The sequence below is a fragment of the Diceros bicornis genome, chromosome 28, assembly GCF_020826845.1.
Source record: "Diceros bicornis minor isolate mBicDic1 chromosome 28, mDicBic1.mat.cur, whole genome shotgun sequence".
Classification (NCBI taxonomy): domain Eukaryota; kingdom Metazoa; phylum Chordata; class Mammalia; order Perissodactyla; family Rhinocerotidae; genus Diceros; species Diceros bicornis.
Genome location: NC_080767.1, coordinates 11,223,819 through 11,251,497, shown reverse-complemented (window position 1 = coordinate 11,251,497; position 27,679 = coordinate 11,223,819). Strand labels below are relative to the sequence as shown.

Sequence of the window (27,679 nt, the reverse complement as noted above, 5' to 3'; positions counted from 1 at the left end):
CAGGTGTAAAATCAACTAATAATGACAAATACAAAAGTTTCCAAGAAAAACACAAACACAAAAGCAAACTGAATCCTTCTTTAATTGAAGCTGGTGGAGTATAAAGTCCTACAGAAACATTATAGAGAATCTTCTGGAAAACAGGGATCACAACAACCCCTGTGAAAGGTGGATGACAGTAATTCATAGCTCACCAAGGCCTCCCTGTATTGAGTTCCCAGAAGATCTGTTCACCATGTCAGCCCTGTTCCCCATCCTCTCCAATCTTGATTTCATTGTAAGATAAAAGGGGCTATAGTATTTGATATCATTCTGGCCTCAAGAAATGTAAAGACTTTAATGAGTAGAAGACTCAAAAGTTAAATAACTTTAACAAGGAAGCCAGCTGATCTTAACAAGTTACTTTGCTAGTGAATAGGAAATAGATTGAATCATCCTGGACATAATTTCATTAAGGCTTCAAACCATCCAGAAAAAGTAACACAATGACACCATTTTATAATCCAAGTTTACAAAAAGTTTTCTACTCAAATCAAGAAAAGTTTGTGCCCATAGATAGCTTATTTCTAAGAGATCACCCCTTCAAAATAGCCATGTGTCTCCACTCTTCTTTGTTCCCTTCTCCATGTCCAAAATACCAATGTGACTTCTTCAGGAGGAATGGACAATCCAAGATTATACAGTGAATCTGAAGAAGAAAATGTTGAAAAGTCTAAAAGCAGGACATAAACAAAGTTGGTAGGGAAGACAAGAGTTGTTTGTTTCTAATTCATTGTAAAACCCAAGACTTGCATTTACGAGTCCTTTCCCCTGAAGTCATCTAGCTATCAGAGAGAGGAGAACCTGGATAAAGTCTGTGAAGGAAAGACAGTTGACAGACAACTGCCCTGTAGGTGACAGTCAAGGAGAGAGGAGGTAGAGGTTTGGTGGTTAATGAATAAGTGCCTGTCAGCCAGCCTCTCTTCTCTTGACTTGGATCAACCAATATAGATGCGATGGAAATCATTGGCACCAAAAGCAGCATTACACTTGGGACATTTGCGTTGGCGCGTGTCATAGCGCGTCTTCACACACTCAAAGCAGAAAACATGGAAACACTTGGTAAGTACAGCATCCTTTTTACGCATGTTGCAACATGGACAGGTCAGGCGTGCCTAAAAAAGAAAGAAGTCAGAGTCTGAGCAACCAGAAGGGTTTAAGACCCAAATGGCTCTCATATATAAGCAAATAAACAACAAGAAAACCCACTAAGCACTAAGACAAGAGTACCATATTTTCCCCCAAAAAATAAACCAGTCTCTGGTTACCTTCATGTAAGGAAGTTCAAGATTTATTCTCCCAGTCTATTAGTAGGCCATTTCAGGCCTGGACAAAACAACACAAACAGATCACCGAGGCAGGTTTTCTAACCTTGTAATCCTTAATCTCCTCCATCAGAATCTCATCACATTTGGGTACATTGTCTGGTTTCTTTGTGGTCTCCAGCTTCCTTCGAAGTCTAGAGATGTCCTCCTGTGGTGGATAGCATATGAATTAGACACACTCCCCCAAACCTGCCATTTTTGAGAAAAATAATTGCTCCAACTTGAACTTTCTGTTGTGGGAAAAAAGGACTTTCTGTCCTTCATGTCCAATTATCTTTCAGGAATATACAGAACTGCAAATCGCAAGATATTTTCTTCTGTTTCAGAACAGGCAGCCACAATCATATAGCCAAACTTGAGTTACATCTAACTACCGGCACACCTTGGCGATATTGCAGGTTTGGTTCTAGACCACCACAATAAACCTATTTCAATATTGAAATAACGAGAGTCACATGAATTTTTTGGTTTCCCAGTGCATATAAAAGTTACATTTACACTGTATTGTTGTCTATTAAATGTGCAATAGCATTATGTCAAAAAAAACAATGTATATACCTTAACTAAAAAATACTTTATTGCTAAAAAATGCTAACCATCATCTGAGCCTTCAGCGAGTCATAATCTTTTTGCTGGTGGAGGGTCCTGCCTCGATGGTGATGGCTGCTAACTGATCACGGTGGTGGTTGCTGAAGGTTGGGGTGGCTGTGACAATTTCTTAAAATAAGGCAATGATGAAGTTTGCTGGATTATTTAACTCATCCTTTCACAAATGATTTCTCTGTAGCATGTGATGCTGTTTGACAGCATTTTATCCACAGTAGAACTTCTTTCAAAATTGGAGTCAATCCTCTCAAACTCTGTCTCTGCTTTATCAACTAAGTTTATGTAATAGTCTAAATCCTTTGTTGTCATTTCACCAGTCTTCACAGCATCTTCACCAGGAGTAGATCCATCTCAAGAAACCACTTTCTTTGCTCATCCGTAAGAAGCAACTCCTCATCCATTAAAGTTTTATCATGAGATTGCAGCAATTCAGTCATATCTTCAGGCTCCACTTCTAATTCTAGTTCTGCTGCTCTTTCTACCACATCTGCAGTTACTTCCTCCAGTGAAGTCTTGAACCCGTCAAAGTCATCCATGAGGGTTGGAAACAACTTCTTCCAACTCCTGTTAATGTTGGTATTTTGACCTCTTCCCATGAATCAAAAATGTTCTGAATGGCATCTAGAATGGTGAATGCTTTCCAGAAGGCTTTCAATTTACTTTGCCCAGATCCATCAGAGGAATCACTATCTATGGCAGCTATAGCCTTACAAAATGTATTTCTTAAATAATAAGACTTGAAAGTTGAAATTACTCCTTGATCCATGGGCCGCAGAATGGATGTTGTGTTAGCAGGCATGAAAACAACATTAATCTCATTGTACATCTCCATCCGAGCTCTTGGGTGACCACGTACATTGTCAATGAGCAGTAATATTTGGAAAGGAATCTTTTTTCTGAGCAGTAGATCTCAACAGTGGGCTGAAAATATTCAGTAAACCATGTTGTAAATAGATGTACTGTCATCCAGTCTTTGTTGTTCCATTTATAGAGCACAGGCAGAGTAGATTTAGCATAATTCTTAAGGGCCCTAGGATTTTCAGAATGTTAAATGAGAACTGGCTTCAACTTAAAGTCACCAGCTGCATTATCCCTAACAAGAAAGTCAGCCTGTTCTTTGAAGCTTTGAAGCCAGGCATTGACTTCTCTCTAGCTATGAAAGTCCTAGATGGCATCTTCTTCCAATACAAGGCTGTTGCATCTACATTGAAAATCTGCCGTTAAGTGTAGCCACCTTCATTAATCATCTTAGCTAGATCTTCTGGATGACTTGCTGCAACTTCTACATCAGCACTTGCTGCTTCACCTTGCACTCTTATGTTATGGAGACGGCTTCTTTCCTTAAATCTCATGAACCAACCTCTGCTAGCTTCAAACTTTTCTTCTGCAGCTTCCTCACCTCTCTCAGCCTTCACAGAATTGAAGAGAGTTAGAGCCTTGCTCTGGATGAGGCTTTGGCTTAGGGAACGTTGTGGCTGGTTTGATCTTCTATCGAGACCACTAAAACGTTCTCCATATCAGCAATAAGATTGTTTCTCTTTTTTATCATTCATGTGTTCACTGGGGTAGCACTTTTAATTTCCTTCAAGAACTTCTCCTTTGCATTCACAACTTGGCTAACTGTTTGATGCAAGAGGCCTAGCTTTTGATCTATGTGGGCTTTTGACACACCTTCCTCACTAACCTTAATCATTTTTAGCTTTTGATTTAAAGTGAGAGACATGCAACTCTTCCTTTCACTTGAACACTTGAGGCCATTGTAGGGTTTTTAATTGGCCTAATTTCAATATTGGTGTGTCTCAGAGAATAGGGAGGCCCAAGTCAGAGGAATAGCCAGTTGGTGGAGCAGTCAGAACACACACAACATTTATTGACTAAGTTCACCATCTTATATGGTCGCAGTTCGTGGTGCCCCAAAACAATTACAATAGTAACATCAAAGATCACTGATCACAGATCACCATAACAAATATAATAATAATGAAAAACTTTGAAATATTGTGAGAATTAACAAAATGCGACACAGACATGAGGTGAGCAAATGCTGTTGGCAAAATGGCACCAATAGACTTGCTAGACGCAGGGTTGCCACAAACTTTCAATTTGTAAGAAATGCAATATCTGCAAAGTGCAATGAAGAGAAGCGCAATAAAACCAAGTATGCCTGTATTGTCAATTCACTTCTCTGCAAATACGGTCTAAGAGTTTAGAGGGATTGAATTTTTTTAAAAAAAGACGAAAGTCTGATAGGTCACTTTATTTTAAGATAGTTAGTTTGAAGCTGAAAGTAGATTTGATTAGAATAATTTTCAGATGTATAGACAAGTATAGAAAGGCATCATGAGAAACAGCTGGTGTGCCAAAAACAGAAAAACTGTAGAGGAACTTTAAAATCCTCTAATGTTGGTGTTGCTACTTGTTTCAAATTCACGAATTCATTCATTTAATAAGTGTTTATATCCTGGCCCACGTGGTGCTGGCACCATGACAGGCTTTGAGGATGTGGCAGTGAAGAAAACAGACTCAGTCTCTTCACTCAAGGAACTTACAGTCAAGTAGGAAATGACACATTGGACCAATGACTTTATCACATGGGTCACTTCAGAGCTCAGAAAACATCCAAAAGCCAAAATGCAAAGAAAAAACAATTGACCTTACCTGCGCTCGTTTGAAATTGAACATGTCCTTTTCTTTGGTGACACTGTTCTCCACAATCTCATCCTGAAAATCATGGAGCTTCTTCTGAGCCAACTCCAGTTGTGCTTTGAGGTCATCTGCAAGCTGGGCTGCCTCCATTGCCTACGAGGGACATAGGAATAACGTTATCTTATCACCCCTTATTTCCAGTGAGGCAAATGTGAACCCAAGGCCGAGGAATAAAGTGAACCTACAATTTCATCAGTGTTATACTTATTTGTTCCTATAAAGACTAATCGTTACATTAGATTACAGAGTAATCAATCATACCTTGCGTTTATTCATCTCTAAGGCTTGAGTCCTAAGACCCAGCTCCTTCTCCCCGGTGCCAATGTTGCTTTGTAACAGATGCTCCTTCTCTTCCAGTTTCCTTACTACTTGTAACTGGGCATCAACCTTTGAAAAAGAATATCACACTTTAACACGAACAGGAAGGACAAAAACAAAACAAAACTGACTAGGCTCTGTTAATCCACAGGCCCACAAAAGAGAATCTGTTAGAAATCTCAAACTAATACTGATTTTATCCATAAACCCTTCGAAATACATGCAAAACCATAACAATTAAAAGCTTCACTTTTACTATCAAAAATATTGCTGATGATTCCAATAAGAGTCTGGGAACCACTGAAAAGATTCTTCTCCAAATTGCCAAGAATAGAGGAAATTTCACTTACAAATATTTATCTTCTCTGTCCATACTAATCCCCAAAGCCCAGTAATTCAGAACATGTAAATCTTAGCTTAAACAAAAGTTCAAGTGTACCTCTTTCAGAATAACTAGAGGTTCTAAAGTAGTCCTTCTTGAAATTCATGAATAAGGTAGAATCAAACAATATGAAAGGGTGAAAAATAGTCTCACACCCACAAACTCTCATCCCAACGTCAAGAGGAGTCAGGTAACCGTTCTTATAGTTTTCCATACAGCTTTCCAGAAATTTTTAAAATACACAGCACACAAAGATATACACATTTTTAACGCAAGAAGGACAATAAAACAAATTACTTAATGAAATATTTTAGACATTTGTCCATATTAGCAGATCCATATTTGTCTTAGCTACACTGTACTCCTTTGTAAGGGTGTATAATTTGCTTACCCTAATCATGTACTAATCATGTACATTTAGTTTTCAGGGTTTTTTTCCTATTACCAAAAAATGCCACAATAATCATTCTTCTACATGTACCTTCATGTAGAAAACACCCTACTTCAACAGAATTCTGGAAAGCTCTATGCATTCTAATTACCTGAGTCTTCAGAGTCAAAACCTGGTCTGCCAGCTCCTCCTTCTCTTCTTTAAGCAACTTGTGGATCTGATTGGACTTGATACGTTCTGACATGAGCTTGAAATTTGCATCATCCTTCTCCCGCAACTGCTGCATCAAACGGATATTTTGCTCCTGCATGTCTTCAAAGGCCTGGCCTGTGACATCCATTTCCGAGAGCAGAGCTTCTTCCTCCTAAAATAAGGAAGCAGCAGCTTCCTTTTAATAGAATCTTCTAACTCCAAAGAAATGAGCACAGGAAACTCAACTTTCCCACGGTTCGTTAGAAATAAATTAACCTCGTCACAGAGAGAGACTTAGTTTTAAGAAGCTTAGTTCTGTCACTAGGTTAGCCCTAGGAATACAGACGAAGCCCTATTATCTGAAGCCACTGGCACGGACTGATGCTCACTGGCGAAGTCAGCTAAAGCAGACAAAATTATACATACTGTAATCTAGTAAACTGATCAAGGAGCAGTTGGTTAAGAGAACTTCTATTATAAAACCTCACATTTTCTCATACTTTACCACAATTATAATACTGAATTTAATCTACAGACTTTCTGACAGTTTTGCAAACATGTCAAGGTTCATAACAATCTGATAGGTGAAGAACAGTATCTAAAAATAGTTTTAATTTACATGTCTTATTATAAACGAGATTGAGCATCTTTTCTTAGATGGTTTAAGAGCCATTTGTGCTTTCTGTGAACTATTTGTATCTTTCGCCTATTCTTCCATTGGGTTGTTGGGTTTTCTTCCCTATCATTTTTTGGGAGTTCTTTTACAATCACAAAGAAGCCCTTTTGTGATAAGAGTTAGAAATATTGTCTTCCTGTTTGTCATTTATCTTTTGCCTTTGTTGCTATGTAGAAGTTTTGTGGGATTTTTTTCATAAGTCAAAATTATCAATCTTTTCATTCATGTTTTTTCGACTTTTATTAATAGCTAGAAAGGTCTTCTCTACTCCAAATTTATAAAGGAATTCATCTGTTTTCTTCTGGCTCTTTTATGGATTAATTTCTGTAACATTATATCTATGTTCCATTTGGAAATTACGTTAGTGTAGAGTATTCAAGTATATATCCAACTTTTTTCCCAATATTATTTTGTTTATTTTTGCCCTACCACATTTAATAGTCTTCCTTTTCCTTGCTGATTTGAAACTATATTTTCAGCACATATTAAATACTCATGGGTACTCGGGTCTATTCTGGATTTTCTATTCAGTCCTAACAGCCTGACTGTCAGTCTCAAGCTATTTTACCTACTGAAACTTTATGTTTTAACACTTGATAGAGAGAGGAACTGCCACCCCTCTACCCCACTGCTCTTCTCTCTCAGTTTTCCTGGCCACTCTTGCTTACTTTTCCATATGTACTTTAAAATCAGTTTGTCTGGTATCAAAATAAACAAAAACAAAAAGTAATATTTTTATTGGGATCACATTAAATTTATACATTAACTTAGGGAGAATTAACATTTTTAAGATAGCAGGTCATCCTATATAAGAATACAGTGTTTTTCCACTTGTGCTAGAACCTACAGTAGCACAATTTCCTGATAATTATTTAAAAAAAGAGGGAAAAAGAGAGAGAGAGAAAAGTGGCAGTCAAGGGATTTAAGAAAAGCGAAAACTTCATATTTTACAAAAGGAATGTATATAGGTTCTGATAAAGTTCTTCTTTTCGAGGTATTTAATGATCAAGTCACCATTAAAACTACTTCATTTCACTGTCTTATGCTATTTCTCAGAAATAGTGAAGGTGTTCCTCACAATGAACATACATGGTTTTTTCAACCATTTTTGTTATCTTTATTATTGAATGTTAATAAAATTCACTGAGACTTAAAAATAAAGAAATACATGTTCATTATGAGCAAGGAAAAAGTCTCTATAGTTCTATGACCCAGAAATAACCACAGTTAACATATTGGTTATTTATTTATAACCTATTTGGGGAACATGTTTTTGTTTCATATATTTGTAATCCTAATGTTATAAAATTTTACATCTTTTTAAAAATTTTATGTTCATTATATCCCCTGATTCCAGCTCAGCAGAGAAAGGACAGATCCCTCAATAAACAATGTTTAAACTGGCTATTCATTTGAAAATAAATTTCTTGCCTCACAAATACACAAAACAAAGGATGAAAGACTTCAATATAAAAACAAACAAGCAAATATATAAGAGAAAAAAATATTAACAACAAAAAAGATTGGAATGAAAGAGCAAATTTCACTTACTTCTCAATAACCTTTACCTAAAGCCATTAAGGAAAGCAAGCGCGCCCACCTGCTTGGCCATGGCCAGCTTCTTCTGCAGGTATTCTATCTGCTCCTCCACTGCCCGGATCTTCCGCAAGGCGTCCTCATCCGCCATTTTCTTGTTCTCTTTTTTCTCCTTATCCTCTAGATCTTTTAGTCTTTGCCTTAGATCTTCCAACTACAAGAGGAAAGGAATCACACAAAAACAAAGAAAAAACTATAAAACAATTTCAAAAATCAATTAATACTGTGCACAGATGGAGGGCCCATAATACCAAAAGAACCTTTACAGAATTATGAAAAGAGAAGAATGATATACTAGAACACCACATCACAACACCATTTTAACATCACTCCATTTCAACATTAGGACCTTCTATAAGCAACATTTTTGAGGAGTACACATGTATCTTTCTTTAGAATAGTACTTCTCACCCTTTTTTTCTAGGCCCCCAAATTTTAAAAGAATAAGACGTTCTTCCCAAAAGTAATCAGAAAAAGAATCACTTTAACAATAACTTATATGGGGAAAGAGGGAATAAAAATTTGAAAAGGCTCCTCCTATTCCCAGTAATTCTGATATACTTTACCACCTAGTGGAGAATCTGGAAACACCTATTTCAGATGGTCTTTGAAAGGGAAGAAAACGTTGCTGATTTTTAAAAGCTAACTTTAAAGATAAAGAAAGAAACAATACCCTTCAGAAGTGTGAAGAAAATCCCACAAATGAAGACTTGAACCAGAATGCCAGGTACTGGCAGACTGCATTACCTCTGCCTTAGACTTCTTCTCAGCGGCCATTAGCTGAACCTTGTCTCTCTGTTCCTTTGGGGCAGAGCGGTACATGTCTAGCAATAGTTTCATCTCCTTTTGGCTCTCCTGTGCCTTCCTATGATGAGGGTGGTGGGGGAAATGGTGTAATGAGAAAACAAAGCGCATCAGAGCAAGGGAATTTTGAACTGAGCAAAATATTTTACAACAGTTCTATTTTATGCTTTATATCACACATCTAAAAGACAACACTTTTGCACAGACTATCAACAGACTTCTGGATATACTCAGAAAGTATACAAAAGCTAAGTTGTATAAAGGAATCATTTCTCCCTTCAGACCAGTACTCTAACAGAAAGTGATAAAATGAACACTCGTGGCACTTATTAAATAGGCAAATTTCTGGGGCCCCACTTAGAAACTGAGATTCAGTAGGTCTGGGATGGGGTCCAGCAATGTATTTTAAACAAGTCACCCAGACAATTCTGATACCATACTTGAAAAAACATTTGCCTTAAAGATTTCAAGAGGAAGGGAGGAAAAAAAGGAGAAAATTGAAAGTTTAAAATATACTGCTAATCCTAGTTTTGATAGTTGAGTGATTAACCATCAGCTGAAGACCAAAATTCATCTCTTGCTAAATTACCAAACCTCTTAACTATATCTTTATATACCAAACAAGTTCAAACGCTTTGAGCACATGGTCCCTCAAATTCAAACATCAATAAAGGCTCAACCAGGAACAATGGGGAGCCAGAAGTAACCCGTTCTACCACAGAAGTTATTGGTTATGCGGGAGGATAAGGGGTAATGTATGAGGTTATGATGGTGTTTCACTGACTTAAAGGTTTTACTGTTTCAATGCCTGTAGGAGTAAATCTCCTAAGAAATCTTTTAAAATGATCTGATATATACACAAACTAGTTAACTGTCAGGCAAATAGATCAATATTGTTCAAATTACAGTGACACATACGCTACCTACTATAATTTAAATTACAACTAATGCCAGCAATCTGCCCAAACCCAATAAATAGCAGTAGTTAATTTCCAATAATTCTCATGAGTGTTACTTCAATCATGACACCCCTTTCCTTAACCGGGATTCATGAAGAGTAAGGCTACAACGACAGGGTTTATTGAGACCTGACCCCTGCTGCAGATGACGCGACAGCCACGCAGGCCATTTTGGCTGTACATTTGACCAAGAAATGAGACCATGTTAATTGTACATTTAGTTATATCCTTAGCTTTTCAGTCAGAAACAGTTACTCTAAACACTGGTCTTACTTGAGCTCAATCTTCAATTGTTTGATAATTTCTGCTTCCTTTTTCCTTCCGTCGTCATGTTTCCCTTTCTCTTTATCCTTAGCAGAATCTCTCTCTTTTTCTGAGTCTTTCAGTTTCTGCTTCTCTCGTTCTCTCTCCTTCTCCTTCTCCCGCTCTCTTTCTCGCTCCCTCTCTTTCTCCCTCCTTTCTCGTTCTCGCTCTTCCTCATCCCGTTTGGACTTAATTTCATTGGCTTCCTCCTGGGATGCCTTCGAAGCGGAGGACTGGGTGGATAAGTCCTCAGGATCTTGCTTTAGCTCTGCTGGCTCGTCCTTGGGGTCCTCAGTACTAGACTGAGACTGCAGGAGGGCACTGCCACTGCGCAGACGTGTCTGAGAGGACAAAGAAAGGGAAGATGCACATCACTAATGGCAACCACACTGTTTTCCTCCCTCAAAAACAGCCTTACAAACTTCATAGCAAATACTTATCCTACCCCCCTTGGTTACCTTGTTGAGGTCAGACTGGGCTTCCCTCAACTTCCGCTTGTACCTCAGGACCTCCCCTTTCAGCTGGTGATTGTGATTCTGGAGGCTACTGATGAGGTGGCGCATCTCCCGGTTTATGGGGCCTTAAATACAGCAACAGCAAGGTTATGAAGAACTGTGATGAGGGCAGAGGCACAAGGAGAGAAAGTGCAGAACATATCAGGAACCTCTGAGGAATTGGGAGAATTACTGAAAGAAAGATTCCTTCTGAGCAGATGAAAACAAAAGTGGCCAATTTGAGTTAAAAAACAAATACCCAGGCTGTGAACCAAAATGAATTACAAGATTCGATTTCAGGTTCTTTAGGACTTCTGAGCTCCACTTAGTACTGACAAATCCTGGTGACCAGGTTGTGTCTTTCAAGGAAGGCATCTGTAGCAGACAAACCGCAGGGTGGGGCGAGAATCATTATACCTGCTTGTTCATTGGCAGCAAGGGTCTGTTCAAATTCTATTCTCAGCATCTCATACTCCTTGCGGACCTGGGCCAGGGTATCTTCTAGCTGGATCACTTCAGTCCTCAGCTTCTTATGAAGACTAACCTCATCTCGCTACACACAGAAAAAGGAACCAATCAAAAACTCTTATCAAAATGTGGAAATATCATCATATTCTATTATTATGTCTCCTAAATTTGATAAGGATATAAGAAAAAAAAAAGAAAATGCCAAGAAAAGAGGGATTACTCTGAAAAGTTCCAATTCAATCAATATTTAATGAGCACCAGACAGCTACAAAACACTGATTTGAGAACTGGCAGGAAACTCAAGAAATAAAGGAAATGGCCCCTAACTCTGAGAAGGTTGCAATTTAGTTGAAAAAGGAAACAATAAAACAGTATATAAACATATGTAAAGTAAGATACATGAAATTCAATTCATTTGGCAGACTCATAGTAAAAGACCAACTACTATAAACATTACTTTAAGGACTCTGGAAGATACAGAAGTGAACACAAGAAGAAAAGTTTCTGCTTTTAAGAAAAATTATTTACATATGCCAATATATGCTACAATGGCTTGCGAGCAGCGATTCAGCTTCTACCCACTATTCTCCCGCATGCACTTAAGGCTCCAGCCACACTAAACTGTTTTTATATCTGCTCCTCTCACTGCTGGGAATGCCCTTCTATTTTTATCTACCAGCAAACTTGTATTTATCCTTAAAAGTCACACTTCACTTCGGCAAATGGCATCAGGAAGGTTCCACCATCAAATCAGTTGTTATGTCTCCTTTATCACTGTATCTTTTGGATACGCCTCTATTGTAACACCTCGTATTCTAATGGCTACTATTCTCCCCACTAGACTGCATGATCCTTGATGGCAGGATGCCCACCATCTAGCAGAGTAAAGACCTACAGCCACTCTATAAATGTTACTCAATGAATGAGATTAATTGCGCATAAATACATAATTTATAATAATAAATTATAATTATACTTAAATTACATACAATTATAAAATTATGATGCAGAAAAGCTTATATACAGAAGATAAAGCTAGGCTGTTACCTCAATGAGCTCAACCTGGCGCTGGTGGGTCCCCCTGGTGCCATGAAGCAGAGTCCGAGCCTCATCCAGGTGAGCTTTCAGCTGCAGGCTCTCATTGTACAGGACGGAGAACTGTGACTGCATGCAGCGGTATTCTGGAGTCTCCTTAACCACCTCCTCCACCGCACTCCGCAATTCCACCTTAGGAGGGCCCAAAGAAAAGTCAGAAGTAGAATCTAGCATCTGTGCTCTAGATGCTAGACAGGAAATAAAATCTAAACCCATTAATATCCTGTGCAAGTGAGACAAGCTTTCTGAAGATTATGAAGTATATCTATCCATTCCTCTAGTTACAGAAAATCTACCCCAAATTAAATTAGAGATGGTACCTGCTACCTGTACTCTTCCAACCCAAGAATTGTTTTAATTGATACATGTTTTACGCTACGTGTCAATCTAGATCCCAGGACACTAGAAGGACCCTATGAAATCCGTCAAATCTAGAGACAGAGAAGAACGCTGTGAATTTGTCAGGATGCTTATTTTAAGAACATAGTTGAGGACCCCAGTCACTAACCTGTTCTCTTTATTAACAATCACAGAAAAAAATATTTTTGACATTGTATCAGAAATTCATGTTTCTCCTAAGCAACTGTTTGCTTTAATTATCCCAACACTTTAACTGATTTAACTCAGGTTGTTTTTGTTTTTTCAGTTCAAACATCTTTATTCATATATTTACCTAGAAACAAATCAAACTATAAAAGACAGGTGGCTGTGGGGTGGAAAGACTTTCAGAATCCATTTTCTTCCCCTCAAGAACCTGGGAGAGAAAATTCTAATGGGCAGGTCTGAAAATCAACAGGATCACTGATCATGTTTCTTCCTCTCTTTTGGCAGCTAGAAACTGCAGAACCAAATTCTGTGGCCCACATGCGGCAATTACTGACATGTGAGTGGCCCACTCTCCTACAGCAGGTACACGCTCTTCGCATACATCTTGTACACAAGCCCCAATTTTTAAATCCATTTTGGATCCACACCCTTGTTACCCTACTCATTTTTCTCAAAAATTCCTAAGTTAGAGCACCTTGATTCAGTCTATATAACTTTGTAGGTTACTTTAAATCCTTTTCAGAACAAGGAAGGATACACATAATAAGCAACCATGTAAGTAGTTAAATAGATATACCAATAGAACTTACATTTTTCTTTTCCCTTATAAATTATGAGAGTTCACAAGCATGTGTGTGAGCTGATCAGCAATAAGTTTCATTTTACTTCCCCTTAGAGGTATGTTCCTACCTTCAGCTTTTCATTTTGTGTAGTGACCTCCTCAAAGTCTTGCCGAAGTTTCTCCAGCTCACAGTGACGGTTCTGAGCCAATTCCTTGTTCTCCTCAAGCTCTGCATTCATTTCCTCAAACTCGAGGGAAGCAGGAAAACAGTGAAATGAGAATCAAGAAAAAGAATTTTTAAATCATTCTATTCCTAAGCTTCCATCTTCCCTGATCCACTCTTCCAGCAAAACCCCACTTTGCCTCTTGTGAACACCCCTAAGTACCTAGCACAGCATCTGACATCAAGTGAAAAAAACGAGTCCTGAGGGAGTCGCTGATTTTACCTTCCGGGCATTGATAGTGATTGTGCCGCCATAGAGACTGCTCCCCGCGCCATATACCTTATAACCTTTCGAATTCACCTGTAGAGAAGACAAAGATTCTTTAGGGAGAGACCCAAGATTTTAGTCTGATAAATCTGATAAATAAAGAGACCCCAGATTTTAGTCTGACTTTCAAAGAGTCCGTTTTGTGCCCCAGTACTACTACCCAAGTCCATCCTTTCAGAGTAGACTCCTTGAAATGATGCTAGTCTCCAAAATATGAATAAAAAAGCACTTGCCCGTTCCAGGACTTCTGCTAAGTGTCGGTTGAGTCGCTGTTCCCTCTTTCGAATTTTGTCAATATCCCACTGCAGGTCATCAATCATGGACTCGAGGACAGACACTCGTGACTCAGCTGTCTCCACTTTACTCTGCAACTTGGAGAACTATATCCCAAAGACAGGCATTTATAAAAATATAGCAAAAAAACGACCAAGTTAGAAAAGGAATGCCTTACATCACTACTTTACAACCCAAATCTCACAAATTTAAATAGAAGATGCTTCATCCTCTTCCCAATGCATGAGTACAAAAATGACATCACAGGTTTTTTTAAACGCTTCTGGGTCAGTTACAATCCTGAGAACTGTAGAAGTCTATAAGAACTCTCACACAAGGAAAAGACCACTTAAGATTCAATAATTTTTCTACCTCTGAGTAGCACCATTTCCCTAGATAGAACACAAACCCATCAGAAACTGTGTATTTTTCAAGAGACAAATGATAACATAACATCCTTGATTTTATCAAATATTTTAGGAGATCAAAATTCAAATATATATATTCAGAAAAGACAGCTATCTCTACCCTCAACTTTCCCTTCCCACATTCCCACAAATGACAATCCATAGAGTATGAAAGGAAAACTTCCATTCTTTTTTATTTTTATTTTTTTATTTTATTTTTTATTTTTTCCCCCAAAGCCCCAGTAGATAGTTGTATGTCACAGCTGCACATCCTTCTAGTTGCTGTATGTGGGACACGGCCTCAGCATGGCCGGAGAAGCAGTGCGTCGGTGCGCGCCCGGGATCCGAACCTGGGCCACCAGCAGCGGAGCGCGCACACTTAACCGCTAAGCCACGGGGCCGGCCCATCCACTCTCTTTTTTAAACTGACCCCAAGGCAATCTAGAATCAGATACTATAAAAATATAAAAATCCTTGCTGTTCTGTTTATTTAGGAGCTGTACACCAGCTAATGCTATGTAATACTTTAATCACAAATCTGGTACATGTTCACATTAATCTATACATGTCCTTTGTGGTGGTTTTACAATATGGCCCCAAAATTCTTTGACAGTCTTCTCCTCAAGAGATGGGGTCACTGTCCCCTCCTCTTGAATCTGGGTCAACTTTAGCCATCAGTGGAAATGATGCTACACAACTTCAAAGCTATGTCTGCAAGGCCATGCAGGTTCTGCCTGATGTTCTTGGGACACCTATGCTCTGGAGGAAGCCAGCTGCCATGAAGGACATCCAACTACCCCGAAATTGCCACGCTAGAGAGGCAACGTGCCAGCGTTCCACTGGACACTAAGGTGAGCTCCCAGCTGACGGGTACTGCCAACAGCCACGAGAGTCATCCTGGACGTTAGCCCAGCTGAGCAAAGCAATATGGTCACTCCACCTTAGTAACGCTAAGTGAGATTTGGGAAAAGGCTGGAAGAGGAAGACCTGTTCATCTTGGCAGCACTTAGTGTATGTCTTACAACATCCTATTTTTTTTAGTACACCCCAACTGATTTATAGGCATCACTGTACTCTAACCCTTCTGAAGATCGATGAGAATCCACATATCTTAATAAACTCCCCAGATGATGCTCATGCCACCAGCCCAGCACAGACCTTGGCACTGGAATTCAGGAAACAGGGCATAATGAAGAACGCAGGCTTTGAAGTTAAACAGACCTACATCCGAATCACAGTTCAATCACTTTCTAGCTGTGTGCCCTCAAACCAGTCATCAACCTCTCTGAATTTGTTTCCTTAGCAGTAAGATGGGAGTTATTTGACCAGTAGAGATAATATTCATAAAGTGCCTAAGTGCTAAGGCAAGTAAGGCAAGGCATTTACTTGCTAAGTAAACGGCAACTATTAACTTACTAATACGCATAATAGTGGGTGGCCAAACTAAGGTAGGTCAAATCTCAGCAGAACATCCTTTGAACTAAACCAAAATGATAATCAGTGTCAGAAGAGTCTTATAAGGCTATCATCACTTTATCGCAATCATTTTATACAAATAAATAAAACAAATACCCATATTTTGACATGGTTTGGTCATGGCACTATTTGTGTCCAAGTTTGGACTGAAAACCCACATTCCTCAAGTTTCTAGGCCATCATCAATGCAGTAGTTCCTACTGTCCCATTCTCAGAAGAATTTCTACCAACCTATATGTAAAAAACATTGTACATATCTTTTATATTTGGGGTAATTCATTATTTGAGGGTTGGTGTGTTGTTTTGCAAAACTCCATATGATGGTATTTCTTCTTAAAGACTAAGATCCTAAAATGTCTGTTTAAACAGAGGTATAGTCAAGGACAAATAGTCACTCATTTTCTTCCCTTAACCTGTCTTCAGATTTTGATTTCTCAGAGCTGGTTGCTTTAGCCTGCCCTGCATGCTCTTCAATATACAAACAGGCTTTCTAGAGTAAGATGACCTTTGAAGCACTCAGAACTCTGAGTCAATGTCTGCCACAGGCCACTGGAAACTATCCTCCCTCCTTTCTGGTCAAGTACCTCCTGAGACATGGTGCGATGCTTCTCCTGCAGGAGGTCTGTCAGTTCCTGCAGCCTCATATTCTCTTGTGTGAGGAAGGAATTCAGCTCCTGCACAGCTTCCTCCACTATCAGATTATCTGAGGGAGAAGAACTGTACTTTAGTTTAGCATCTATAGCGTCAAATTTTAAAACTGCGCATCCTACCAAAGCATTAACATGCTATCTCACTTTATTTTCCTGAAAACTTCAAGGAGTAGGCTGGTTTTCATTATCTTCACATGACAGATTAAGTACCCAGAGGTTAGATGACTCGCTTAAGGAAATAAGCCCACCTGTGCTTCTGTAAAGATAGACAAAGGGCCAAGGTCACCTAACTCCAATCTCTTTCTATAAAGTCAAAATGCCTTGAGGAAAGAAATGGGTAGGTTCTATAACTTTATTCAGATAAGGCACAATCACTCAAAAAACTGCATTGTAGAATTGTAGACAAGACAGAGGTATCTCTAATCAGTGTCAGACAATAGCAAAAAAATTCTATTTTATAAGGCTATCACAAATTCCTATTATTCACTAAAAGCAACATGAAGCATCTCTCTATTGGGAGAGAGAAGGGGAGCAGGGAGCAGAAATTTCCTGGTTCAAATGAGCACCTATAAAATCATGAGGAATAAAGAGCATAGAATTTCTTATCGTATTCTAGAATACTATGCTAGAGGCACTCCTGAGGCTCAAAATCCAGAAGTACATTACTATTTACAAAGAAGGTAGGTAAATCTACAGAACTTATTACACCAAGCTAATAAGTTTAAAATTAGAGTCAGAAATACTATAGCTCAAATCCAAATGCTAGTAAATGAAACTAGATACTCTCAGGACATATACTGCCCTTTCGAGACACTTATCAGGAAGAAAAACTGTGCTCTCATACCACCACCCCTTGGCATACTCTTGGAAACAGAATACAGAACAGGTTGACCATGAGACGGTTTTCTTGGTTTTCAACCATGACTGCCCATCAGAATCATTTGCAGAATTTTTAAAATTAGACACTTCCCTAGGACCCATCCCACACCTACTAAATAAGAATCCCCATGGGCAGAGCCAAAAAAAGAGTATACTCCAAAAACTCCCAAAGTGATTCTGATTCATACCCAAGTTAAGAACTAGGGACTGAATTTTTGTCCTCTTAATACCCTAAGCACTGAGAATAGCGCTTATAAAAAAAGCTCTATAAATATTTAGTGAATTAATCAACAAGCTGATAAATGCCAATTCTTTTGAATCAAGGATCAAATAAACATGGAGAAAAAAATGAATTGCAAAAAAGCTTATAGCTGATGCTACAATTCATATTTTAAATATCTTTATCTCTTATAAAATCCACTTTCAATGGCAATTGCCTTTTGTGATGTAAATAAAAGCATAGCTATTTGTAATCTGTAATAAATGTTTTCATTTTTTAACTTAAACCCTACTTTACAATGTATGCCATCGAAAAGAATAATTTTAAAGTACTGTACAATATACTACTCATTTTAGTTCCTTTTTAAATATAGCAATTCTTTATTCTTTTATTTGATGTTCATTTATAAAATCAAGCTTAACATTGACAAAGCCTCTGCACATGGCATATTATCCACATATTATGCATACGGTATTTACCATAATGCATATGGTATATCTGTGTGGCATACTACTAAGATTTAACAATACCATCTAACTGTTCACGTAGAGCCAAGGGAGAAAGAAGTGACACACAGCTCGGTTTACATTAGGTGATAGAGAGGATTTAGAGCCATTCATTCACCATTAACTAGGCACCCACTAGATACAGATACAGTGCTCGACACAGGACAAACAGTGAGAGAGCCAAGGCACTGCACCAAGAGACAGAACTTAGCGGGGAACACACAGGTAGATACAATACATGAAGACAAAGTCTGGGAGGACCCCAACCACACTGTTTACAATGGTTATCTTCCGGAAGTGAGATGTGAGAACTTTTATAATCTACTTTTATGTATTTCTGATTTATATATTTTAAAACAAGTATCTATTATTCAAATAATAAAATACAGAAATACACAAACACACTAATGGAAAAGCAAAAGAAACCATTGCCCACCAAATTTTCACAAGTCTTTTACATGCCTCTTCTTTTAATCCTGTTGATAATTCAGCCCAAGTATCCTTAAAAACAAAATTCTTCTTTGCCTACCCAATGGTTCAATGTCCATTACATTCAACTTATTTCTTTCAGAAATGAAAAGTTAAACATCTTAATGATAATCAGGCAAATTAAGATATTACTAGACCACAATTATTATTGAAAACATGAAATCAAGACATTTAAGAAGATGCAACCTAGCTACACAAATACTTTACTGTACTGTACAAATATAATTTCTGCATTAACACTGAATAGTAACATAATTATTTCAAATAATTCTCTTATTTCAAATACTTTCCATCCATATATTTTTTTTTTTTGAGGAAGACTGGCCCTGAGCTAACATTTGTTGCCAATCTTCCTCTTATTCTTTTTTATCTCCCCAAAGCCCCAGTACATAGTTGTATATCATAGCTGTAAGAGTTGTAGCTCTTCTATGTGGGACGCTGCCTCAGCATGGCTTGAGGAGCAGTAAGTAGGTCTACGCCCAGGATCTGAACCTGCAAACCCCAGGCAGCCAAAGCAGAATGCGCAAACTTAACCACTACGCCACCAGGCTGGCCCCTTTCACGTATTTTCTATTTTACCTTTTTAAACACAGAGATCATCTAACAACTCTAAAACTTGAGCCAACTCTTTTTGAACATATTAGAGATAACAGAAAAAACAAAAACATATTAAAACCACTCTTGGGGGCCGACCCCAGGTCCTAGTGGTTAAGTTTGGCGCATTCTGCTTTGGTGGCCTGGGTTTGGTTCCCGGGCGTGGACCTACACCACTTGTCAGCAGCTACGCTGTGGCCGCAAGCCACATACAAAATAGAAGAAGAGTGGCACAGATGTCAGCTCAGGGCGAATCTTCCTCAGAAAAAAACAAACAAACAAACAAAAAAACTGACTCTTTGAAGTCAAAATTCAATATCTAATAAACAAAGTAAATTTTTTTAAAAATATAATTACCAATATTTAAAATGAAGCATTTATTGTCACTAATAAATCAATGGTCAAAACCCAGAAACACAAATATCCAGAAACAGAGCTATTTCTTAAATAATATAATTAATTCTGCTACTCATAAAAGCGTCTAGTTAACAGAGAACCAGAATGGGGCTGATAAAATCTTTCCCCAGCTTCTTAAAGTATTGTCATGTGGCTCAAAATGTGAAGCATTCATAAATACTAACATGCTATAGTAATGACATCACTGTAATACTGGACATTAGATTTCAAGGAATTTAATTAAAAACAAAGATGTAAGTTTGCAAACTACAAATCAGCATGCAGAGGTGAGTTCTTACTACTCCCCCTCTGCTCCCCGTCCCCTGGTTCTTGCCTCACCTCCACTGTTGAGCTTCCGGGACAAGAGCTCCACTTTTTCTTGCAGTTTATCATAGACGGTCACAATCTGGGACACAGCTCGGCGGGAGGACTCCACACGCTCCTGCAGCTGGGATTCCATCTCTTCGCTAGAACTGCTGGCCAAAGTAGCAAGGAAAGAGAAAGCTGGCTCCTGCCCTTCCCCTGAGGACACGGGGGAAAAAAAGAAGCCCCCAACATTATAAAACTGGAAATATCAAAATCTACTTTTTTCCCTCAAATGGAGAGCCTCAAAGCAAAGCTCCACTTGAAAAACCCAGATAGCAGCAGTGGTAGAATCCACAATAAACACTCGCCTCTCTCTCGGTCATCTTTCCGTTCCTGGTTGCTGTCCGAGTCTGGTTCCGGTTCAGGCACAACAAGGGCCTTTCTTTCGGTGAGGAGATCTCCCAAACCCTGCTCCAGATCGTAACGTTTAAGGATGATACGGATGTTTTCATCAAACTGGAGAAGGGTAGGTACAATTATGAAAAAACAAAATACACAACTTGGGAAATGAAGACAGTGCTAAGGAGAACTATATTGCTCAAAAAAAAACCTGAGCAGATAAACAAGCCAGCTACCTGACTCCAGTACCGGTTGACAATCAACAGTGAGGCATCGTCAGTGGCCTGTCTTCGCTCCAGTTTTTCAATGTGCTCACGGAGTTCATCTTCAATGGCCTGCCGTTGATCCAGCATTTCTGCCAGCTTGCGATTTTTGGTTTGCAGCGTTCGAATGTCTAACTCCTCCTGCCTCAGGAAACCAATCTTATTAGTCTCCACAAATAAATTAAACAGATCAGCTGCTAAACTCAACAAGGTCATATTAGTTAGTTAATTCCCATGAATAAAGCTATTCATTACAAAAAAATCTTACAACAAATAGGTAAGAAGTAGGAGCAGAAGAAATAAAGGAAAGGGTCTATGATGATAGAAGGAAAGAATGACACGTACAAATATACTAGAACTCTCTCACCCATCTTACAGTTCCAATCACAGGTACATCCACAAAAGTACCACACCATGAGGCTCCACCATCCAGCTAGATCACCCTCTACACTGATCCACACTCTAACCTATCTCCTGAGCACTGCCCTTCATTTATTCACGTCTTTGACACCTGGGTCCTTCTCTATCCCAGTGCTTGTCAGTGACCTCAGTATACACGTGGACATCCTCTGGCATGTAGGCTGTGTTTTGAATTCCTTAACTCCAATGATTATCTCCTCCACTGGGCTTCAGCCATGCATTTCAAAAGCCACATCTTGGATTTTTCTCATTATCTGAAACTGTGCCAAATCTGAAATCTTAAATTCCAACTTCCCATTCCCTGAATAAAACCATATCTTTCTAGGTAACTCATGCCCTTATTCCAAAATACCAGTCCTCATCTAGATCTCCAAAATTTTGAATTCTCTCCTTTCTCTCTGTCAGTCCCCTCTGTCTCCATTATCTTCTATATCTTGACTATACCTATAGTACATTCCTTCAAACACTCGCCTATCAGGCTCTTCAATTCTCTGCCCTTAATCCTTTTATTCCACCTCTGCAAACAAACCCCAGTCTGAGTTAATCCACATATCTGACTATTCCATTCCTATACCCAGTATGCTGAGACCTCTAGATATGATCAGTCAGGGAGACTGGTGCCTTTATAAAATGAACTCCTAACCTGAACAGATCTTATAAGTTGTCCAGAAATGTTTCTTTCTTTAACAAGTGAGCTATCTCCTACTCTCCATCAAGGCAATATCAAACTCTACCAAGCCCTGCCTCCTCTCACATCACACTAAGCAGATGACTTTGCTTCCTATTTTAACAAGAAAACAGAAGCCATCAGATGGAAAGCTCCTCAACTCCCCATCTCCTTGACCCCTTCACACCACTTACCAACCTATGCCCACATTCTTAAAACCTCAACTTGTGCTCAGGACCTCGTTCTCTTCTGTTTCTTCAAAATCGTCACTCCATTAGGAATTCTGCACCCCTCTCAGTATCTTTCACCTCTCTCTCTCTAGCTCCTTCCCTAGGACAAGGTGGGGTGCCGGAGTGGGGTAGGTAGTATCTCGGTAAAAGAACAGTACGTGGAACGGATTACATTTTTACTTTGCCTAGGAATTAATGAATACTTTAAAATAAGAACTACTTATTAGAACACCAATTTCTTGTTTCACTTTTATTTTCTCCCATTTTGGTTAAAACATTCTTGATACACCAAAATAGTCAAGAGTTTCCCAACTGTACCAGTTTATTAATACTATTACTGAACTACATCCTCAACCTGTTCTCTGAACACTGCCTTCACCTTCTTGCTCTAACTAAAACCTGGAAGAGAATACTGCTTCCCTGCAGGCTTCTCCAGTGGTGGTGGTTTCTCTCTCACACCCCTTAAAGCCCTGGGCCTGGAGGGACGGGTGTCCTCCTTGTTCTTCATTGCCACTTCTAGGCCGTTATCTCTCCCTCCTCCCTAAAACCTCCTAGCTTTGCAGCTCATGCCATTGGTCTATACCACCTGGCACTCTGCCTTGTTGCACTCATCTATAAATGGCCAGGTCACTTTTCCACATTTCCTGAAGATTTAGCACCTCACTTTTATCACTCTCTCCAATTCTACCCCTGTCATAGTTCTTACTGATTTCAATTTCCACATAGATGATCGTTCCTATATCTTGGCTCATCAAGTCATTGACCTCCTTTCCTCCAATGACCTCATCCTCTACCTCCCTGAGTCACCAAACTCCCACAGGTATTCGTAGTCTTAGCCTTGGCTGTACCTGTATGCTCTCCATAAGCTCAGTTTCAAACACTCCATTCTCCACAATTACCACCTGTTTTTCCAGCTCACTCTCTCTAGTTTTCTGACTCCAACAATTCTTCAACTCCTCCAGAATCTACATTCCAACATTCCTACACCTTTCCCTGTCCTTCACTCCTCTCTTCCTTCTTTATCAAAATTAAATTCCATGATCAGTCATTAAAATCGAGTCCCTTTATAACCTTCTCCTTCCTCATACTAGCCTGGTAAAACCCCAATCCTGGTAACATCCAACTCCCCACCTACTCCAGGCCTACACACACACAGCTGAACACGACTAGAAAATAATCAAGCACCATGCTGACTGGGCTCACTTTAAACTCGTGACCACAAATTCAAGGAGGTCCTCAGTGCTGCCCAGCAAGCCTACTCCATCTCTCTAGTCCATTCTCTCTTCAAGATGACTACTTCATACCTTCTCCTGTCTCTTCAAACCTCCAAAACTTCCTCCCCCATCCTCACTCTCAGATGAGTCTTGCTTCTGATTTCACTGAAAAAAAAAACAGACGCAATCAGAAGAGGATGCCCACATCTGTCTCCCACAACCACAACTACATCTGAACCCATATCCCCTGCCCTCCTGCTGGATGCTGCAGATAAACTGTCCCTGCTCCTAATTAAGGCCAATCTCCCCGCTTGCGCATTATATTACATTCTCTCGCCTATTCAAGGACATCACACCAGTAACTGTCTCCTTTTTCTGCTACATCAAGTTTGTCCTCGCTACCAAATCATTTCAACCAATAAACGTGCTATAATATCTCCTGCCTCAAAAAACAACAACAAAACCTTCCCTCGACCCCTCGTTTCCCTCTGGCTACTGCCCCATTTTCTTTGTTCTGCTTTACATCAGTACTCCTCCAAAGCACTGTCTCGACCCTCTTTTCCTCAATTCCTCTCCTCTCATATTCTCTTAAGTTCACTGCAATCAGGCTTCCATCGCCACCACTCTACCAACACAGTTCTGGTCAAGTCTCCAGCAAACTTTCCATGCTGACTCGAACATCTCAGTTCTCCCCTTACTCAACCCATCAGCAGCACCTGATCAACTCCTTCTGGAAACACTATCTTCATTTGGCTTCTGGGACCCCACTGTCTCTTGTTCTCCTCCTACCACACCAGCGCTTCTTCTTCCATCTCTTTAGTTAGTCTCTTCTCATCTCCTTGACACGAAAATGCTGTAGTGCTCCAGTGCTCTGTTCTCAGATCTCGTCTTTATCTACGCTTACTTCTTAGGGGAGAGCCTCCAGTCTCATGGATTTAAAAATCATCTACAAAATGATGACTCCCAAAAGTACAGCTGTAGCCCAGACCTCTCTCCAGACTGGAGATTACAATATCCAACTACCCATCCACACAGAGGTCTAACAAATATCTCCAACGTACATGTCTAAAAGCAAACTCATGATTCATTCTCCACAGCTCCCAAAACTCTGCTCCTCTCTTACTCCTCCCCAGCTCAGTAAGTGGAAACCCCATACTTCCAAAATCCTGGGGTCATCTAGCCTCCTTTTTCTCATATACTTCATCCAGTCCATCAGCAAATCTTGTCAATGCTACCTCCACAGTGGTCCAAACCACTACGATCCTCATCAAGATTACTGCAAAAGCCTCCTGTAGCCGACATTTGTGCCCCATGCCATGTCCTGTCAGCCTGCCAGACTTCAGCACAGCTGTGGTGGACAGCTCCATTCACAATGCCAGTGTTCCCACTTAAGCACACTTTGGAGTCTCAGTTTTTGGTTCCAGTCTCAGCTGGCTCACTACAGCAACCTCGAAGTGCAGAGGAAAGGTTATTGCCTTCAACCAATTGGGGCAGGAATCAGTGGATATATGCCTCAGCTCCCCACCCTTAGAGAGGTGGAGTGGGAGGGGGAAGGGAGAGAAGGAACAAGGGAACAATTTTGCTAACTCAACTCTGGCTTATAACCCTTGCTCCTCTAAGTCTTTTCTCCAAACATACATCAGAGCATGTTACTCCCCTGCTTAAGACCTTCCAATGGCTCCTCACTGCCTTCTGGATTACATCAGTACTGGGACGTGTGCTCCACCTTCCCTTAGAGCACGTGGTTATCCCTATGAAGAGCACATATCCCACTCTATCATAACAGTCTGCTCCCTTGTCAGTGCCACCCTACAAACTGGAGTCCAGGGGCTGTCCTCAGTGTAAAGCACAGCATCCAGCAAATGACAGATACTCAACAAATGTTTATATTTACTGAATGAATAAATGTCCTTGGGATGCATAATGAGAGACAGTGCTGAGAAAAAAATCACCTCCTGGCAGCAGTATGGAGTAGCTGAACCCCAGATGGTCTCAGAAATGACACTTCATCAATAGTTTACTCTGAATGTTCCTATTACTCTTTCTAATCCTCAGCCTCAAAACAAATAAGTAACAGATATGGTTTTGTAAGCTATACAGATGTAAAGCATTTTAACACCATATTCCCACAGCTGAGTTTTAAAATACGGAATCCTGATCTAGATCAAAACCCATTATAGCAAGCTGCTGATGTCTAATCAACATATAACATCACTATGAGCTTTTGGTGTATAACAGTCTAAGGAAACTGTTATAAGAGAAAGGATAGTATCTGTTTCATTCACCATTATATCCATATCATCTAGTCCAATAATAATTATGAATAGCTCACATATATGGAATACTTACCATGTTAGAGATAATGTTTTAACCCTGAACACGGACTCTTTCGTTTTATCCTCTCAACAACCCAATGAGGAAGGTACTATAATTACATCTTACAGTCAAGGAAACAAGAGGCACAGGCAGGATACCACAAGGCCAGGCAGCTAGGAAGCGGTGGAGTGGAGAGTCAACTCCAGGCAGTCTGGCCTCAGACTCTCCCTCGCCATCACTCTCTCAATGATTCTGCTACACTGCCTCTTAGTATCTGGCACTTAATTTTTCAGTGAATGAAAAATGAATGTATACCTTCCCACTGCTAAATACCTATAATCAACGCTATCTCAGGCACCAGACTCTCCAAAAAATATAAGCACACTTTTGAAAATAAAGATCAAGAAGGCTTCCATAAACTCTTACTTTCAGGTTGCAACTGACAGAAGAAAAGCACCCTCTAATAGCACTGTTGCCACATACCGTTGAAGAGACGCCCCCGAGCTTAATTGTTTCCACCGTGGTCCCTGAATCTTCAACAGCTGTCTTCTTCTCCGGAGGCACGGATGTGCCAGGCTCTCCGGCCGCTCTTTTATTTCCAATTCCTGACATCTTGGCACAAGACAATAGCTGTTTTCCTAGAGGGAAAAAGGGCAGAAACTGGGGTAAGATATGCAATGAGAGCAACAATAAAAAGAGACCACCTATGATGTAAAAAATAACAATTTTTCCAGCCAACCCTTTAACCTGCATCCATTAATTCCACACCATGCAACCCAAATGCCTCTTAGAAAGAAAAAAGTAAATTGTGGAGTAAGAGTCAGGGCTGAATTTACATGACTATAAATTTCTAAATGGAATACTGATAAGAAAGAAAGCAACCGGCAAAGGATGAAAAGATCGAGAAAAATTTCAGAAATCTCACTTCCTGAAATGCCAAAATCTGAAAAGTACAGTTTGATTAGGATGGAAGTTAATTCCGTAGGGTTGGGAGAATCACAGAGCTGAAAGAGAGCTGGGAGATGTCTACCAAATCATCAGTATTGGACAAGTCACTTATCATCCGAGCCTCAAGTTCCTAAACCAGGAATAACAACAGTATATACTTCCTATGCCCCTTATAAGGAATGAATGAGTACAGAAAGAACTTAGCACAATGCCTGAGATGAAGTATGCGCTCAGAAATGCCAGCTCTCCTTTTTATATTTCCAGTTTCTTCCCTATTTCCAAACGCTCTCCCCATGATTTTGTGCAAGCCTAGGGAAGCTAGGCTTGGGGGCGAATCCCAGTGCTACCTCTTAGGAAGCTGAATTGCCTTGAAAGACTTCGTTCTCCAAAAGCTTCAGTTTCCTCAGACGTACAACGGAAGCGAACAAATACCGTGTCTGCCCTACCAGCCTCCCAGGGTTCCGGAGCTCAAATGAGGCGGAATGAATGCCAAGGCACCTGGCTACTTTAGGAAGCAGCCCTGCCGTCACATTACCCTGCTTCCAATTCAAGCTCCCGGAGCGGGGTATTGGGGGCGGCAGCCTGAGCGGGACCTCGCCTGAGGACAGGGGAGACAGAGAAGCAGGACAAGGGCCTCAACCCGACTCGCGAGGGGCCAAGGACCCCAGCCTCCGGCGCGGCCACCTGCACGCCCGGGAGCCGGAGAGGGTGGCGATTCCCGAGGGCCCGCCCTTACCCGTCGCGCCCTGGGCCGAGACCTAACCCGGGTTCTTCCAGCTCGCGCCGCCCGGGTGCAGAACTCAGGCAGGTTGTTCACCAGCGTCTGCAGAGCCCTCCCACCTCTCACCCCTGACCCGCGGGCGCAGACCCATCGAACTTCCGGGAGGCGGGGCCAGGGACAGGAAAAAGGGAAAGAAAAGAGGAAGTCGCTTCAACCCGGCCGGGTGGACTACGCAACACAGCCGGGCGGAAGTGACGTCCCGCGAGGGCGCCGAGCGCCCGGAAGTAAGCGCGGTCTCACTGGCAACGTTTGCAGGTGCGGTCGGCTGAGACTTCGGATGCACCAGGGCCTT

At 40.2% G+C, this 27,679-nt stretch overlaps 1 protein-coding gene across 3 annotated transcripts; it reads right to left on the bottom strand.

The window, feature by feature from the left end:
• Positions 1-64: 64 nt before the first annotated feature.
• On the bottom strand, positions 65-27,438 carry RNF20 (ring finger protein 20). 3 transcript variants are annotated; one of them, XM_058523672.1, is made up of 20 exons: positions 27,343-27,438; positions 26,142-26,296; positions 20,785-20,952; positions 20,512-20,665; positions 20,183-20,359; positions 16,694-16,812; positions 14,187-14,333; positions 13,909-13,986; positions 13,591-13,710; positions 12,307-12,486; positions 11,209-11,344; positions 10,756-10,877; positions 10,268-10,638; positions 8,979-9,096; positions 8,236-8,385; positions 5,919-6,131; positions 4,938-5,063; positions 4,629-4,769; positions 1,411-1,512; positions 65-1,154 (listed from the first exon to the last, which is right to left on the bottom strand). In XM_058523672.1, the coding sequence occupies exons 2-20, from the start codon at positions 26,268-26,270 to the stop codon at positions 978-980; spliced, it is 2,928 nt and encodes a 975-aa protein (XP_058379655.1). In that variant the 5' UTR covers positions 26,271-26,296; positions 27,343-27,438; the 3' UTR covers positions 65-977. The 3 variants fall into 3 exon arrangements, with proteins under 3 accessions (XP_058379655.1, XP_058379656.1, XP_058379657.1); XM_058523673.1 differs by lacking the exon at positions 27,343-27,438 and adding an exon at positions 26,954-27,306; XM_058523674.1 differs by lacking the exon at positions 27,343-27,438 and adding an exon at positions 23,433-23,507 and having other exon boundaries at positions 26,142-26,205.
• Between the last annotated feature and the right edge of the window lie 241 nt (positions 27,439-27,679).

Bases quoted from the DNA above. Each gene is read 5' to 3' on its own strand.
- RNF20 (XM_058523672.1), bottom strand. From the start codon at position 26,270: ATGTCAGGAATTGGAAATAAAAGAGCGGCCGGAGAGCCTGGCACATCC. The intron at 11,345-12,306 runs GTAACAGCCTAG...TTCTGTGTGTAG, and splicing joins GCCAGGTTGAGCTCATTGAG to CGAGATGAGGTTAGTCTTCA. The intron at 10,878-11,208 runs GTATAATGATTC...GCTGTATTTAAG, and splicing joins TGCTGCCAATGAACAAGCAG to GCCCCATAAACCGGGAGATG.